Source organism: Mirounga angustirostris, unplaced genomic scaffold (genome assembly GCF_029215605.1).
Source record: "Mirounga angustirostris isolate CCGP_5_RB_7025 unplaced genomic scaffold, mMirAng1.0.hap1 SCAF_9, whole genome shotgun sequence".
Taxonomy (NCBI): domain Eukaryota; kingdom Metazoa; phylum Chordata; class Mammalia; order Carnivora; family Phocidae; genus Mirounga; species Mirounga angustirostris.
Window position 1 is genome coordinate 29,476,826 of NW_026991717.1, and position 16,972 is coordinate 29,493,797.

Consider the following 16,972-nt stretch of genomic DNA (forward strand, 5'->3'; position numbering starts at 1 on the left):
GGGATGGGCTAGATGGGTGGTGGGCATTAAGGAGGGCACATGTCATGTTGAGCACTGGGGGTTAAATATAAGTGTTGAATCACTAAAATCTACTCCTGAAAACAATGTTACACCATGTGTTAACTAACTAGAACTTAAATAAAAATTGGGAGAAAAGGATGCCTCATGAGTTAAGAGGACACTTGTTGGGCAGGGGGGATAGAAATAGGGGAGCATGAGGGTCTCTCAAAGCCCCTCCTACAGCCCTGGAAGCCTGCAGGTCCTTCTCCTTTACCCCTGGGACTCTGGAGAGCCTCTATCATGCAGAAACTCAAATAAAGGTTCCTGTCTTGTTTGCTAGTGTTCCTGGCTGGGGTGCCGTACAGCTGCTGGCCTCCAGGAAGAAGGTAGCCTCCTGTGTCAGTGGTGCCCACTGAGGTTTTGTTTTTTCTGTTTTCAGTTTTATTGAGATAGTTGACATAAAGCACTGTATAAATTGGCGCCTGGGTGGCTCAGTTGGTTAAACGACTGCCTTCGGCTCAGGTCATGATCCTGGAGTCCCGGGATCGAGTCCCACATCGGGCTCCCTGCTCGGCAGGGAGTCTGCTTCTCCCTCTGACCCTCCTCCCTCTCATGCTCTCTGTCTCTCATTCTCTCTCTCTCTCAAATAAATAAATAAAATCTTTAAAAAAAAAAAAAAGCACTGTATAAATTAACACTGCCGTGTAGTATACTTGAGTGGCGCTAAGAGAATAAATCCTAAGACTTCTCATGACAAGGAAATACATAATTTTTTGGTGGGGATGTTAACTGAACTTAATGTGGTAATCATTACACAATACATGTGTGACCAGTAATTATGCTGTACACCTTAAACTTACACAGTACCAACTATACATTTCTTGAGCTACTGGAGCATCCAAGAGTCATACAGAGGTCTTTTTCGCTGTCCCCCTGCCCCAGAAACAACTTGCATCTCCTATTACTAGCATTCATCTCCACTATCTGAGTGCTCAAAAACACGAGGAGGGGTACAAGATCTTCCCGTTTATTCCTTCAGCAACTATGCACCAAGCACTCATGCTTTGCTAAGGAGCGCTGGTGGGCAGTGGTCCCTGCCTGCCAGGAGTTCACAGTCTCGGGGGGAGATAGACAAAAGCACCAAAACGTAGATGTGAAAAAAGAAAGAGCAAGTGTTGTGGTGAAAACAAAGTGGGATGCTGTGAGGGAGGACTGTGCAGGGTCTGAAAGGCCTCACTGGGGTGACATTGCCGATACCCAAATGACAAGAGGAAGCCGCTCTGCACAAGTCTTGGCGCCGTGTGTCAGGGAGAAGGCACCACTGAGACAGAGACTCACAGGCAAAAGTGGGTTTGATCAGAAAAGGTTAGAAAAGTGGCCAGTGTGGCTGGAGGGAGCCTTGGAGGAGAGAGGGGGTGGGCAATGTGGGCAGGGCCAGATTCTGGGGCCTCGTGGACTGTGTTAGTTACCATTTCCTCTCTGACTACCTTGCCCCAATACCTTGCATTTTAAAGCTACAAATATTTAATATCTCACCATTTGTGTGGACCAGCTGTCCAGGCATGACACCCCCTGTGTCTCTGCCTCAGGATGTATCACAAGGTTGGGGCTGTAGCCTCATCTAAGGCTGGACTGTGGAGGATTTGCTCCCAAGTTCACTCACAGAACTCACAATGCAGTTTCAACAGAGAGACTGAGTTCTTTCCCATCTGTCAGCTTGGGCACTCCCTTGTTTCTCTTCTATGTGAGCCTCTAACGGGGCAGCTCAAAGCATCAGGGCCTGATTGCCTGGGGATATGACAAAGAGAGCAAGTCAGAGAGAGAGGGAGAGAGAGAGCGCGTGCCAGAGAGAGGAAACACAAGCGATGGAGTGAGAGGAAAGAGAGTGTTTTTGGCATTTTGTCTCAAATTTAGACATCCCATCACGTTGGCCATATTCTGTTGGTCAAAGCCCAGTTTCTAAATGCTTAGTGGTTACACCGGGATGTGTATACCAGGGGTGGGGATCACTGAAAGCCATTGTGGAGGCAGTCCACCCCATAAGCTGTGATGACGATCATGGGTCTTATCCTTTTTTTTTTTTTTTTTTAACATTTTTTATTTATTTTACGGAGAGAGACACAGCGAGAGAGGGAACACAAGCAGGGGGAGTGGGAGAGGGAGAAGCAGGCTTCCCGCGGGGCAGGGAGCCCGATGCGGGGCTCGATCCCAGGACCCTGGGATCATGACCTGAGCCGAAGGCAGACGCTTAACGACTGAGCCACCCAGGCGCCCCGGGTCTTATTCTAAATATAACAGGAGACAATGGAACAATTTTACGCCAGAGGATAACAATATCTGAATTTACATTAATTTCATCTCCCCCCCCCCCCCCCGCCCGTGGCTCTGACCTGAAAATGAGGCAAAGTTGGAAGTGACTTTTTCAATACTATACTGCTGGAACCCAGGTCTGCTTTGAGTGGTGTTCCAACCCCTTCTTGTAATTCTTCAATCACTAAATTGTGTCATAGATACATATGACACCATCCCCCAGGTGTAAGAGATATTATCTCAGATACAACTGTTGAGGTCCCTAGGAAGTAGGTTCTAGCCTCATCCCCTTTGTGAAGGTTTGGAGACTGGGGAAGACCTGAGAGGCACAGTGATTTTCCCAGGGCAAAGAATAGGTAAGAAAAAGGAGGCCCAGATTCAGCTCTGTCTTCTCAAAGCTAGGATCTTCATTACATTTTCAGGGATGTGTGAAGAGGGATGTTTTGACTAATTTTGTGTGGTTAAGCAGTTGGCATGGGGGAAGAGGAGGAGCAGTGAACAGCCCATAGGGCACTTTGGATAAGTCTGATTGAAAGGAGGGGCCCGGGTAACAGAATCTTCAAAAAGTGACCTCACTTCTTTGTGGTCATAGACCTCAACAGAACTTAGAACTGTGGTAACCAAGGACCTACATTCTAGAGATAGCCCCTATCCAGCTCACTTGACTGGAGACAGTCAGGAGAGCAAGATGTTTCAATGTTGTTTCTCTGGTAGCAGAAGATCTGGGCTCAAGAAAGCTCAGAGTGAGAATCTTTTTAGTCGCTGTAGACACTGGCTCAGCCATCAGTCCCGACGCATCCGGTCATTTTGGAGAAGGCACCGAAAGGTAACACAAAGGAGCCCAAGGCAGGCCAATTCAGGCTGGGACAAAATTGTGATTCCACCTGAGCAGCGCCGCACCTCTCGTCCCTCATCGTGTGTGTGTGTCTTTGTGTGTGTGTGTCTGTGTGTCTGTGTTGGGGACAGAGGAGGCAGGACTCAGGGTTGAGTCCTTCCTGGGCAGAAGCTGATTGTTAGGTGTTGGAAGCCTGGTGGGTCTTTCGTGTTTATACCTCGGTCACGGCTGGTGCATGAGAAGGTGAGTTCTTCTACCCATGTTAATCCTGAGCGCTACAGGTTTTATCTTGTTTCCTCTCTGGGTAGAGTTCTTTGCAGATGCCCTACTCTGCCCCAAGGGTGGAACAGATTTTCTCTTGAGAGTATCCCCCAGTGGCAATGTCCAGACGTGTCCTTTATTCCTCCTGGCCAAGCTATTAGGCACTGTCTTTGCAGAACTCAAACCAGGAGATCATCGAGGAGCTGGCTGATGGGTTCAACTACTCCATCTCCCTAGACAAGGGGCAGATGCACCGGGACACCAAGAAGGGCCGACATTGGTCTTGGGTAAGTGTAGGCACAGAGGAGGTTACAGGTTACCACAGCCGGGACTGGGGTGGGCCCAGAACCCGGACTCATATCTGGCAACTACCCGAGACCATTCCAGGAATGTGGCTACTCCATATCCTTCCTGTCGCTGTCAGGAGCTGACCAAGCCTCAGGTAATTTAGTGGGAATGTCATGCAGCCTATCTTTAAATGGTTCTCCGTTCTGATGTGCATGATCTTGAGCAACCATATGAAATCCCTAATCCTCTCTTTCCCAGTATCTACAGTGGGCAAGTTTGTTGATGACTCACTGGGATAATCCTCTTAATATGGGATGTTAATACAGAGAGGTGCTATGGTTTTCAGCTAACAAAATGCCTTGGAGGTATCAATTATTTATCATTCCCCCAAATAAAAATGTACTTTTATTTATTTATTTTATTTAAAAACTTTCCTTTTTTAATTTAAATTGTATTTAGTTAACATACAGTGCAATATTGGTTTCTGGAGTGGAATTCGGTGGTTCATCACTTCCATACAACACCCAGTGCTCATCACAACAAGTGCCCTCCTTAATATCCATCACCCATCTAGCCCATGCCCCCCACCCACCTCCCTCCATCAACCCTCAGTTTGTTCTCTATCGTTAAGAGTCTTTTATGGTTTGTTTCCCTCTCTCCTTTCACCCCCCCTTCCCATATGTTCACCTGTTTTCTTTCTGAAATTCCACATATGAGTGAGATCATATGCAAAATGCACTTTTAAAGCCTAGAACATTTTATGGTATAGGCACTCAGGTCCCTCTTCTTGCACTAGTTCATGAGGTGGTGGGACTTTCCAGCCTGAGCTCCAGACCCTGATGTTCCTGGTGGCTCATGGTGATGCTGCTGATTATATGTTCCTCTTGTCCACCAAGTGTGAAAAGGAGTCCACACTGTGCCTGGATGAGGCCTGCACAATGCGGACGCTCCAGGAAGGCACAATTCAAATGTTAGAGTCCCTGGTACCAGCATACCCAAGTGAAAACATCTCCTACATCACCACATTCCTGGACCCCTACCAGGCCTTCACCAGCTCCCAACAGATCCTGGGCCATTTTTTTAAAAGGTGAGTGCCTGCTCCCTCCATAGCATTATGGTGAGTCTCCTGCCTACTAACTGTGTGTCTGGGGAATGTCAACATACCTCTCTGCACTGCACTTTGCTCTTCTGAGAAGTAGGGTGGGAAAAGAATAAACATGACAGAGTTATTGTAGGCAATCATGGGATAATAAGCCCATGGTAGGTGCTTACCTGGTACGTTGCTCTGCAGATAGGACTGCTGGACATGCTGGGCATCTTCATGTTTGTTATTTCTCTGTCCCTAGTGGAAGAGTTCTCTGCCTTGCCCTTCCCTGGCCTGTGGTTTCTGTGAGCTTGGAAAGCACATGGAAAGCAACCCAGTTTCCCAACTGCAAAGAAATTTTGAGATTCCATCCAGCTATTCCTGGTCCTTGTCTTTGGTGTAGCCAGATGAGGTCTCTCTGAGGGCAGGAAGAGGAGCTCCAGTCCCACTCAGATGTGTGGGAAGGTTCTGGTTGAGATTCATGCATTCAACAATACATATTAAACACATGCAGACATTTTGTAGACACTAAGATAATGCAACGGCTGAAGCAGACTCAATCCTTGGGCCTCAATTCTAGTCTGAGAATCAGAGAGTCACACTAGATGTCATAAGCCGTTGTGTTCCCAGTACATTAGATGTGATGCCATCATGACCTCCTGTAGATACAGACGCTCCTTCCCATGTTCAGACGTGGAGGAAGGAACAGAAGAACCACTGAAAAGGTGAGTAGTCCTTGGGCCTAGAAGCAGAATGGGATAGTAAGGGAGTCCCTGGGGAGGGACTGGTAGTACCCTCATCTCACACATGTTTGATTCCCATGGAGGGCTGAGGTCTGAGGGCTTCCACCGCCTGAGAAAATGAGTCAGAGAGCTGTGGATGGGGTCCTAAGGCCTTGGGAGGCAGAGGGGAGGCTAAGCTGAGTCAGACCCTGAGCGATTCATCGTTTCCAGTCCGATCTTCTGCTCCCTGCCCTGTCCATATCCATCTCTCTTGACCACTACCCCTGGGGCCCAGAATAATCGGTGTGGTAAGCAGCCTGCTCACAAATATGCCATAAACCTCAGTCCTAATGCTCATGTGCATGGAAGATGGGGTAGGCCATGCCCAGGCCCTTTGGGAGACAAGTGTCAGTGGAAGGATGGGCCTCACAAGGCTCTCTTTAGATGTGCCCCTGACCATGCCTTCCATTGCAAAACATGGCCACAGAGTGTTTGGGGGTGAGGTGGGGCCATCCTTTGGTGCCCGGACACAAGGAGGGGGATGTGGAAGCATGGTGTGGAAAAAAAGGACGGGCCTCTGACTCTGTTCCACACATGACTTCCCCCAGGGCCCTCTCGCCCATGCTGCACAGCTGGGCAGATCAATACTTACAGGAGGACTGGCAGACCCTGCACCATCCTTGGTTAAAACTGATGGTGGCATACATACACGCCAGCTTGCCTGGCTTAGACCTGAAGTGCTGTGACCCACTGTCCATGGTCCATTTGGAACATCTAGGGCCCACTGAGGCAGAAAAAGAGGGTAAGGGGGACTTCAGTCTGGGAAAATATCTAGGGTGGGCTTCATGTGCTGGGTATTCCCTTAAAGGCAGTAGGATCCTTCCTGTTTTTGGAAAGACACATGGAAACTCCGTTACATTGTGGAACTCTTCTCTTTATCCTCTTCAGTGCCAGCTCCAGAGCCCCAGCCTGCTGCAAAGTCAGAACAAAGGCCAACTCTGGATTTAGAGCGTGTTCCAGCTCCATTTTTACTACCGCCTTTAGTGATGGAGCCACCATCAACGGCTCCAGTATTGGAGCAAGAGCAAACATCAGCTCTGGCACAAATGCCAAGCCCTGAGCCGGAGTCAGCTGGATGTTCAGCTATATTCAGAATTTGCTTTCCACCTCTGAAAGTAGATACAGAGCCAGCTCCAGCCTCAGAGGCCTCATGCCCCTGGCATGTGACCAGTGAGAACAGTCCAGCTGAGGAGAAGCGTGAGCTCATGGCCTTCCCTCCCCAGCTGGTGGCAGAACAATTAACAATAGTAGATGCGGTGAGCAGCTGGTTTCTTGTCGGGGGGTGGGGGAAGGGATTCCCTCTGCCATCAGTTGCCCCAGACCTGCCTTTTCCTGATCTGGACTCTTATGACGTGGGTCCAAATCCCAGTCCCACCACTTGCCATTTGTGTGACTTGGGTAACTTTCTTAGCCTCTGAGCCTTTGCTATCCACCATAGTCAGTAGAGATGGACACCAATAGCACCTGCTGCAAAGATATTGACTGTGCAGATTAAATGAGGTAGAACAGATAGAAAGCTGGGTAGGGCCCAGCCCAGTTGGTGGGGAAGGAACACTCACTGTGTGCAGCCAGGTCCATGGGTTGGCACCCATCTGCCCAGGAGGCCCAGCAGCCTCAGCACTTATTAGGCACCTGATGTGTACTTAATTCGAAGGAGGACAAACAAGGCCATGGTTGTAGCTGTCACAGGAGAATACGCATCTCAGTAGAAAGAGCAGAGGGTGATCAGGATGGGTGAAAGATGCCCTCTTGGGAAGAACCAACTTGAGCCACCTTCTGGAATCTTAGAGTTAGTGAGGATGGACTGGAGGCAAATGAATCCTTCCTTCCCCACCAGTATTGGGTCCTGAGTCATCCCATGCTGTATGCCCTCAGTAGACAGAGAACAAATCCTGGGGACCTCCACAAGGCTCAGACATTTCCTCAGCTTCCTGAGCTCCAGGTCTGACCAGTGACTCCTGCCTGGGCCTGTGGGGGACTGTGGACACTGAGCTGGGCTGTGGCAGTGCCAGGTGACACTCTCCTTGGTCCCCAGGAGCTATTCAAGAAGGTGGTGCCCAGTCATTGCCTGGGCTCCACCTGGTCCAAGAGGAACAAGCCTGGCAATGAGCACCTGGCACCCACAGTCCGTGCCACCATCACGCATTTCCAAAGTGTGACCAGCTGTGTCCTCACCACCTGCCTTGGGGACCCGAGCATGACTGCCCAGCACAGGGCCAGGGTAGTGGAGCACTGGATCCATGTGGCCCAGGTATGCTGGGGGAGTTCCAGTGGAGTCCCACTCTGGATCCTGGGGAACTGCCTCTTCACCTTCTCAGTTCTATGGTCTGAGCCCCTCCAGAGTCCGTAGGCCTTTCTTGCCAGAGGCACACTGACTTTGACTCACATGTCCTGGTGGTGGCCTTCCTACTTGGCTTCTTCTTTGAATTAAACAAAATCCTCCTCCCTGAAAGGGGAACCCTCCTACACTGTTGGTGGGAATGCAAGTTGGTGCAACCACTCTAGAAAAAACAGTAAGGAGGTTCCTCAAAAAGTTGAAAACAGAGCTACCATACGATCCAGCAATTGCACTACTGGGCATTTACCCCAAAGGTACAAATGTAGGGATCCGAAGGGGTACTTGCACCCCGATGTTTATGGCAGCAATGTCCATAATAGCCAAACTGTGGAAAGAGCCAAGATGTCCATCGACCAATGAATGGATAAAGAAGATGTGGTATATATATACAATGGGATATTATGCAGCCATCAAAAGGAATGAGATCTTGCCATTTGCAACGACGTGGAGGGAACTGGAGAGTGTTACGCTGAGCGAAATAAGTCAATCAGAGAAAGACATGTGTCATATGACCTCACTGATATGAGGAATTCTTAATCTCAGGAAACAAACTGAGGGTTGCTGGAGTGGGGGGTGGGGTGGGAGAGATGGGGTGGCTGGGTGATAGACATTGGGGAGGGTATGTGCTATGGTGAGCGCTGTGAATTGTGCAAGGCTGTTGAATCACAGATCTGTACCTCTGAAACAAATAATGCAATGTATGTTAAGAAAAAGAAGAAGAAGAAGAAGACAATAGTAGGAGGGGAAGAATGAAGGGGGGGGGACATCGGAGGGGGAGACGAACCATGAGAGATGATGGACTCTGAAAAACAAACTGAGGGTTCTAGAGGGGAGGGGGCTGGGAGGATGGGTTAGCCCGGTGATGGGTATTAAAGAGGCCACGTTCTGCATGGAGCCCTGGGTGTTATGCCCAAACAATGAATTATGGAACAGTACATCAAAAACTAATGATGTGATGTATGGTGATTAACATAACAATAAACAGTCCCCCCCCCCCCCCCGCCAAAAAAAATCCTCCTCCCTGTGAGTGTTACTCTTCTGGCCCTAAATGTGCACTTCCAGGGCTCCATCTCATCTGGGAGGGGAGGAGAGGGGAGTTTTAAACTGAGGGGGTTGAAGCTAGAGCAAATAGGGCTCTAGCTCCCCACCTCACAGCTCATCCTCTTTCCTCCCCAGGAGTGCCAAATTCTGAAGAACTACTCCTCTTTGCATGCCATCCTCTCTGCTCTGCAGAACGCCTCAATTTGCCGTCTGAAGAAGACATGGCGGAAGGTTTCCAGGTAGATAGGCCTCTCTCCACAGATTGGACCAGGATGGATTAGGGATCTCTCATACGTCTGTCGTTGCTCCATCAGTCAGCTGGGAACTCCTGGGAGGCCGCAAACCCTGAGGACAGAGACTGGGCTGATGTTGGGGTCTTTAGCCTCTCTGGGTCCTCAGTCCACCAGTTCGGCTTCAGGAATCCGTTTCTTTATATGTCAGATACTGGGTTGATTTAAGTTGGAGACTTTCAAGTGTTTACAGCAACTGAACCATATGCCCAGAGAAAACCAAAACTAGGCAACACAGAGAAGCTTAATACAAATGTGAATAGAGGCCTCAGGTGACCACCATGAAAGCCCCCCTCCCCAGTCACAAGGAGACCTTAGTGCACAAAGGAACCCAGCGAAAATACTCACTCAGATGAAGCTTTTGGTTCTGAAATAAAAGGGACTTGCACTCAAATCCCCACGTTATTCCTAAATTTCTCTTTTTTCTTTTGTCTCTTCTCAGGAAGAGCTACAAAAAATTTAAGAAGCTCCAAAGCCAAGACAAGTCACTCAGCAGGGAACTGATGACCAAGGTAGAGTGGAGGCTGGGGGTCTGGAAAGAGAGGAGGACTGAGAGGGAAGGGGGACTGGGCAGGATGTGGTTTTGTTAGTTTCTCACGTAATGATTTAGATGTTCTGGACTAACAGGAAGAGGGACCTGTGTGGCCTATGGGCAAGTGGGGGCGGGGGGTCCAGTTTGAAGTACAGGAGTCTCTGGTCATAGGGTATAGTGGTGTTGGCTGGGCTGTCCAGCTGGCAACGTTAGCCAGTCTCCTGCTTCCGTGAGGGCCCATCCTGCTGGCACTAATGAGGGGATGGGATGGTTAGGGAGTCCTCTCTTTCCGAGACCAGCCCACCGTGCTCTCAGAAAGCCAGGACTGTGCTTTTACTTCTGTTTTTGCAACACCTCCAAGGGGAGGGCATGTCCCGGGGGATTCCCATGGACCAGGTGGACAAAAAGGCTTCCCAGGCTTGGGTCCAAATGGCTGGGCCAGAGACAGATGTGTGTGCCTTCTGTGACTCCACACCGTGCCCCTATGGCAGCCACTGCTATTCACTCACTGGCTAGTCTTCACCTGAGTGTCCAGTTGAGAATGACATATGCCCTCAGTGGCTAATGAGGAGGGCCTGGGGGAAATGGTAGTTTCGCAGTGGGTAGTGGGTCCTTCCTTCATCAGAAGCTTCATGTAAATGGGGAAACAAAGTGTCCTGTCATCCTCTTCTCTGTCAGTCAGAGGTAGCGCTTTCAGGGTTGCCTTCCTGAGTGAATGAAGAAAGACTGCTGAGTTGAGGAATGCCCTGAGGAGTTGTTGCTTGGGGGAGGTGAAATCTTTGGCTTTGCCTTGGTTTTGGTCTGGATGCAGAGACTCCAGATCGGCTAAGGCTGGCAGGAGCTGCTTATCCAGACTTTGAGAACACCCCATCCCTCTCCATCTGTGGCTTGGTCCAGGTAGGGGCCTGGACTTTCCTCAAGAGCCCAGAGGGAAGGATTTGTGGTCAGTGGTGGTCTCAGACTGAGTGAGAGCCGCTGAGGCAGGGTCTCTGGCTAAAAGGGAACAGTGACCTCTCAATGTGTGAGCCCCTGAAAAACTTATTGCCCCTCTCGGGCCTCATCTGGGAAATGGGGAGATGATGATTCTGTGGTGCAGGCCTCAGCAAGTGGTGATGAGGTCCGAGGGAGGAAAGGAATGTGTGGATCTTTCCTGCTCCATCTGGATGTGCGAGGGCAGGAACAGTGATGATAGAAGTATGGCACTGGGTCCTCAGGAGACCCTGTGCGGGGGGTGGAGTTCTCACCCTTTTCAGATGAGGAAGCAGGCCTAGGGAGGCCAGGCCACAGTCCCTGGGCCACACACAGAGTGAGTGTTGGAGCTAGGATTGATCCAGAATCAGAACACACTGGGAAGACAGAAGAGCACTGGTACCAGATGACTCAGGTCAGACGTCCGGTGGCCAAAACCCGTAGTAGTGCTGAAGAGACTTTGAGCGAGGGGAGTGGTGTGGCCTCACTGTCCGCAACCCTGGCAGGAGGCACCCTCCAAGTTTGTCACCCCGGAGATCAACACCCAGAAAACCCAGGAGAGGCAGCAGCAGCAGCAGAAAGTAAGTGTGCCTGTGGGGCAGGGGCTCCAGGGTGAGAGCAGGGGCTCCCCCTCCCAGCAGGAGGCCTCCAAATCAAGAGAGGAAGGCCCTTCTTACTCCAGCCCTGACTCCTCTTGTCGCAGTGCCTGAAATCCTTCCTTAGAAGTGACCAGGAAGATGGTGTGTAAAGCTGGGTGCAGGATGGATTTGGGGGTAGGGAGGGGCCTGGGACCACACACCCTGTGATTGGCCAAAGTCAGGTCCTGGGAAGTGATTAGGAGTCTGGTGGTCTTGGAGGGTGAGGAGAGGGGGAATTGGGAGGAGGCTGCTGAGGGACATAGTCTGCTCCATGTGGGAACCCTGGGGTGGGCCAGGAGGCTGAGGGTGAGGAGTTTTCTGTGAAAGGCTGTGGGGGCTCCTGAGAGCAGGGCCTCATCCCACCCCTACCACAATGGCACAGGGTGTTGTCCCCTACCTTCGAACATTTCTCAGTGAACTGCTGATGATGCACCTGACCATGGAGGATTATCTGGAGGTGGGTGAGCCTGGGGACTAAGCAGGGAACCATGACTGAGGCTTGGGAGCAGAGAGCCCCTGTGCTGAGCCCTGAGCTGTCAGAACTTGGCAAAACTCCTCTCCTGAGAACCTCACAGCCACTCCTGTGAGCTGCTAAATCATGCCCATCTGAAGGGCGAGTGAAGGGAGACTCCGCATAAATAAGACATTGTTCTGGGTTCCCCAGGCTGGTAAAGCAGCAGACATGCCTGACTGCACAGTGCACAGGTTCTGACAGAGCTGGAATCAGCCTTTTCCTCATATGATGCCCCTTGGGAGAGAGCCAAGTCTGGCCCCTCCACGTCAGGAAGCATATAAGTGAGCAGTCCCTTCCTGCCTGAGGCCTCAGCCTCCTTGTATTATCATCAGAAAGGGCCGGGCTATAAGCTTCCTGAGCCTCTGTCCCCATGTGCCCCCTTCTTTGGGCCCAGAACCTGGCTAGAGCCTTGTCCCGTTTTCTGTATGTGCCTGGCCCCCTTGTGGGACCCGGCAGTAGTGCAACATGAGAAGGAGTGGGCATAGAGGGACTAGTAATGGCTATTGGGCTCTTTCCGATGGATTTTGATTGTCTGCCTTCCAGGGGGGAGAGATCAATCTCAGGAAAAGGAATGCGGTGAGCAGCTGTGGCACTTCCTGCGGGAGAGGTTGGGGAGTGGAAATCAGAGACCCCCACCCCCCAACAGATTGCTCCCTGGCTCCATCCCATGTTTTATGTTTGTTGGGCAAGTTTGATAGCAGAGAAGTAGAAGACCCAGCCAACTGACATTTGGGGGTGGGGGGAGAATCAAGGCAAACTTCCTTGAGGACGGGCTACTTCCACCTACCCTTGAGAACAGCTATGGCCTAGATGGAACTGAGGGAAGGAGGGTTCCCGTGTATGCAAAGACCCCGGACCTATCCCCTGTCCCAGTCCTCATCCCCCATGAGGCCTTGTCTGTATCCTGTCCTCCTCTCTGGCCCCAGGAATATGAAATAATGAGGGAGATCCTGCTGCTCCAGGTGGCCGCAGATAATTACAACCTCAACCCCAACGAGCAATTTGGGGCCTGGTTCCGAGACCTGGAGAGGCTCAGTGAGAATGAGAGGTGAGATGAGGCCAGGCAGGAGATGGGGGCGGGCAGTGGTAGACTCTCCCTGGTGGCCAGTCCAGAGAACCTGTGTGCATGGCTCCCTGGACAGCCCGAGACCTTGCTGCACGGTGACCCCTGGTGTACCTGGACTTTAGCTGCTGGTCAGACACTGGGAAGGACACCTTAGCTGTGGCTCCTGACCGGCTCACAGGTGTCACTCTGTCCTGTAGCTACATCCTGTCCTGCCAGCTGGAGCCCCGATCCTAGTCAGCCAGCAGAACTGGGAAGGCCCAGAAGAGCCAGCCATCGTCAAGCTCAGGGGCGAGTGAGTGTCCGGGCTGGCAGTGCCACCTCTCCCTCAGCTGTGGGGACACAGCTGGGATGCTTGGGGGTTCCAGGACCCCTGCTCTGAGGGGAAGGAGACCATTGGGAGGCTCTTCCTGTGGTCCCCTGAAGGCCAGGGGAAGAGACAATGATCCCACCCATCCCCCTGCCTTCTCTTCTCCAAGGCCCATACATAGTCATTTGGAGGGGTGATACTTAGTAAATGCCAGATTTAAATATTATTATATTAAAGTCCTGTTGCTTTGAAAGCCTGAGAGTTCTTATTTGATTCTTTTACTTCCTGCGCTAATTTAAATGATGAACAGATGCTCACGTTCCTTCTTGAATAAAGAAATCTTGCAGCTTACTGTATGTGTGAGAGAGGAGAAAGTCCATGCCACACTCTTACTAGTGAAGCGGCCCCCCATTCCCCTTCCTCAGAGGATATGTTCACTTCAGTGTTGCTCACCTGTGAGGAGCAGTGACAGTCCTCCAACCTCCCAGGGTCTAGAGGTTGAGGCTACTCTTACAGACATAGCAACAATCCCTGAAATTGGGAGTCTAACAATTTGCCAGGACCGCTTCCCGCCCCAGGACAGCGCCTACTTTTGCACACTTCGGAGGAAGAGGAAACATTTGTGGCTTCTCTTGTTGAGGTTTCTTTTGACAAGTTATTAAAAACTTGCAGTTCTCTAGCTCAACATCTGGAATGGCATCAGCACTAAGTAGGGAAAACCATGAAAAGAGACCAAAGGGCGCACATGAAAAGGACAAGGCCAGCAGATGATAATTTGTGACTAGCCTAAGGGCAGGCAGGACTTCCCATCCTCAGTCTCCCTCTAGGGGCTCCCTCCTCCCTCTACCTATATCTGAATCCTCCTGGGATATTTGTCCATGACTCCTGAATTCCTTTTCCTACTTGTCTTATATCTGGGATCAAGATTGTGATGCGTGTTTGGAAGCTACAGCTGGGCCTCCTTCCATAAACATTTATGCTATCTATGAATAAGATTTTCAGCATCCCCGCAGTTCTTATACAATTCTCTTTAAGGCAGAAATTCCCTCCATCGTTGCCACTCCTTCTTGGCTGGGACTTGCTGGATGTGGGATGGTTTCTTAGTTGCCAAAATCAGGTCCATATACATGGCCAGTGAGAATTCCCACATTCTCCCTTACTGGCCAAGATGACTTCTGGGTCCATGTGGTTCTGAAGTCCATGGTCTCAGACAGTCACAAGTGTGTCTACACAGCTGTGTTGTTACTGATCTGTCCTACATTGGTAGCTAGGCCCAAGCCCATGAATGGCTGCATTCTTTGCCATAGTTTAATGCTTTAGTGACGTCAAGGGGGGCAGGGGTGAGCCTTTCCTCTTGGCAAGATGAGGCATGAGAGGGGAGGGTGCAGGGAGTTCCATCACGGGAAATGCCATCAAACTGATGATCTATGGACATGCATGGGCACAGAACTATCAATTTAAATACTGAATTGCGTACAATCTGGGTGAAAAACAGACACTGTCCTGAGCTCACCTGAAGTTCCCACACCATGATTAGGAGTTAAAGTTTTAACGCAAAGAATTCTGAGAGGATAAATGTAAAATGTAATTCGTAAGTTCCTTTATTTAAGAAACATAGATCACGTTCTCTCTAAATCATTTTTTGTGTATTTAAGCTGTATCATATTTTAAATGTATTACCATTCTTACATTTTCAGATATTTTATAGATAGTATGAGTGCAGATTATGTTCTTGTGCACAAAAACATAACTGAATAGAGGGGATCTAATGTTCCACCCTATTCATTAGTTTTTCAGAGGACTTGGTAAGTGAGGACAACAACAACCGAAAACTAAAAAAAAAAAAAACAAAAAAAAACAAATTCCAACACAGTTTGATTCCTTCCTTGACAAAGCTCGAAGGCATTCCAGCTGTATAGATAACCACTTGATTTTTTTTTTAAGATTTTTATTTATTTATTTGACAGAGAGAGACACAGCAAGAGAGGGAACACAAGCAGGGGGAGTGGGAGAGGGAGAAGCAGGCCTCCTGCTGAGCAGGGAGCCTGATGTGGGGCCCGATCCCAGGACCCTGGGACCATGACCTGAGCCGAAGGCCGACGCTTAACGACTGAGCCACCCAGGCACCCCACCACTTGAGTTTTTGGAAGTGCCTCTAGACCATAATTTCAAAATGAGGACAAGCCAAAGATTTTCCACTTTCATCTTCTGCTTCAGTTATTTGTGATTGTGATCAAGTCCACATATTAGTGCCTCAAGGAGGACCTTACCCCAAGGAGAGCTGCTGTTCTCTGTATGTAATAGGTTAAAGATCCAGTGGAGAATGTGATGGCGGAAATGGGTGGCTCTTTTTCGGGAGCTGAAATGGTTACTGTCCTTATGTCATGGCACGGAGGCGATTCTTTTGAGATGACCCAAAAGCCTGATGACTCCCTTGTTCTCCAGGCCGTGGGGCTTCAGGGAGTGAGGCATGTTCCAGGCAAGAGAGTAGGCATGGCTAGAGCAGAGCATCACAGATGCAGTCAGCAAGAAAGCTGGGGCATTGAGATTTTTGAGTGATTCAGCAACCTGGCCAGGAGGAGGTGCCCATCCATTTCCTGCGATCCCAGAGCAGCCTGCGCGGCCCTGGAAGGCAGAAAGGCCATGCATGGCCACCCCAAACAGTGAGTTCTCAGCATCCTGCGCTACACCCGACAGCCAGCAGGGGGCGACGGACTCCACCCTTTAAGAGGAGGATGGCCCACGTGAGTGTTCCTTCAGAGGGCGTTCAGCTCATCCTCAGTGAGGTAATTTCCTCAGGAACTTCCCAGGAGGCTCGCCATGGCTTCAGGACTGCGTGGGGTGGCATCAGTGTGAGGCGAACACTCCCCTGTGCGCGCCACAGTGGCTAAGGAGGGGGCTGGGCCGCCACTTGTCTGTCCCAGAGGATTTTCTTCAGAGCCTGCCTTTTTTGGACTAGTCCCATGTGGGTTATTTTCTGCTTTCTCAGGTAATACCTTAACACTAGGGATTTTTACAACAGGATCTGTTCTTTAAGGGACGTGGTGGGTCAAAATAATGCTCTGGGGTTTTCTTATAGATTCGGGGTTGTTCTGGGGGGAGAAACCCCTGCACAGGTTCAGAGAGAGAGAAACACGTGGATGATGATGGTGATGATGATGATGAAAGGAATATACAAGATCTCAGGACCTTCCAGTCCAATGAGCTGAGGGACATGGGATGTACCTGGCAGAGATGTATGGAATCCACAGTCCTAAGGGTAAAAGTATAAAACTACATACCTCCCTAAATTAATTTTTAATGGTTAATTTTTCGTATAATGTGAAAGTATTTAAAAATATATATTTTTAAAAGATTTTATTTATGTATTTGACAGAGAGAGGGAGGGAGAAAGAGCACAAGTAGGGGAAGGGACAGAGGGAGAGAGTGAAGCCAGCTCTCCGCTGAGCAGGGAGCCTGATGCGGTGCTCCATCCCAGGGCTCCAGGATCGTGACCTGATCTGGAGGCAGACGCTTCACCGACTGAGCCACCCAGGTGTCCAAGAAGTATTTTATTTTATTTTATTTTATTTTATTATTATTTTTTAAATATTTATTTATTTGACACAGAGAGAGCACAAGCAGGGGGAGCGGCAGGCAGAGGGAGAAGCAGACTTCCACTGAGCAGGGAGCCGGATGTGGGACTCGATCCCAGGACCCTGGGATCATGACCTGAGC

The 16,972-nt window shown here is 50.0% G+C and overlaps 2 protein-coding genes across 2 annotated transcripts in view; both read left to right on the plus strand.

Annotated features, from left to right (window-relative positions):
• The window catches only part of LOC135361541 (uncharacterized), a 71,043-nt gene that overhangs the window by 8,831 nt on the left and 45,240 nt on the right, over nt 1-16,972 (plus strand). Inside the window, exons 3-10 of the mRNA XM_064570066.1 lie at nt 3,583-3,693; nt 4,591-4,781; nt 5,444-5,503; nt 6,109-6,302; nt 6,449-6,816; nt 7,596-7,811; nt 9,075-9,178; nt 9,672-9,741. Coding sequence (XP_064426136.1) covers nt 3,583-3,693; nt 4,591-4,781; nt 5,444-5,503; nt 6,109-6,302; nt 6,449-6,816; nt 7,596-7,811; nt 9,075-9,178; nt 9,672-9,741 — 1,314 coding nt within the window. The remainder of the gene's footprint in view (nt 1-3,582; nt 3,694-4,590; nt 4,782-5,443; nt 5,504-6,108; nt 6,303-6,448; nt 6,817-7,595; nt 7,812-9,074; nt 9,179-9,671; nt 9,742-16,972) is intronic.
• LOC135361542 (ral guanine nucleotide dissociation stimulator-like) lies at nt 11,495-13,508 on the plus strand. Its single transcript, XM_064570067.1, has 4 exons — nt 11,495-11,825; nt 12,426-12,458; nt 12,809-12,930; nt 13,146-13,508. The coding sequence occupies exons 1-4, from the start codon at nt 11,742-11,744 to the stop codon at nt 13,180-13,182; spliced, it is 276 nt and encodes a 91-aa protein (XP_064426137.1). The 5' UTR covers nt 11,495-11,741; the 3' UTR covers nt 13,183-13,508.

What these genes read in the sequence shown, in the direction of transcription:
- LOC135361542 (XM_064570067.1), top strand. Translation starts at nt 11,742, where the DNA reads ATGGCACAGGGTGTTGTCCCCTACCTTCGAACATTTCTCAGTGAACTG. An exon ending in CCATGGAGGATTATCTGGAG is followed by an intron (nt 11,826 to 12,425) that starts GTGGGTGAGCCT and finishes TCTGCCTTCCAG; the next exon opens with GGGGGAGAGATCAATCTCAG. An exon ending in ATCTCAGGAAAAGGAATGCG is followed by an intron (nt 12,459 to 12,808) that starts GTGAGCAGCTGT and finishes CTCTGGCCCCAG; the next exon opens with GAATATGAAATAATGAGGGA.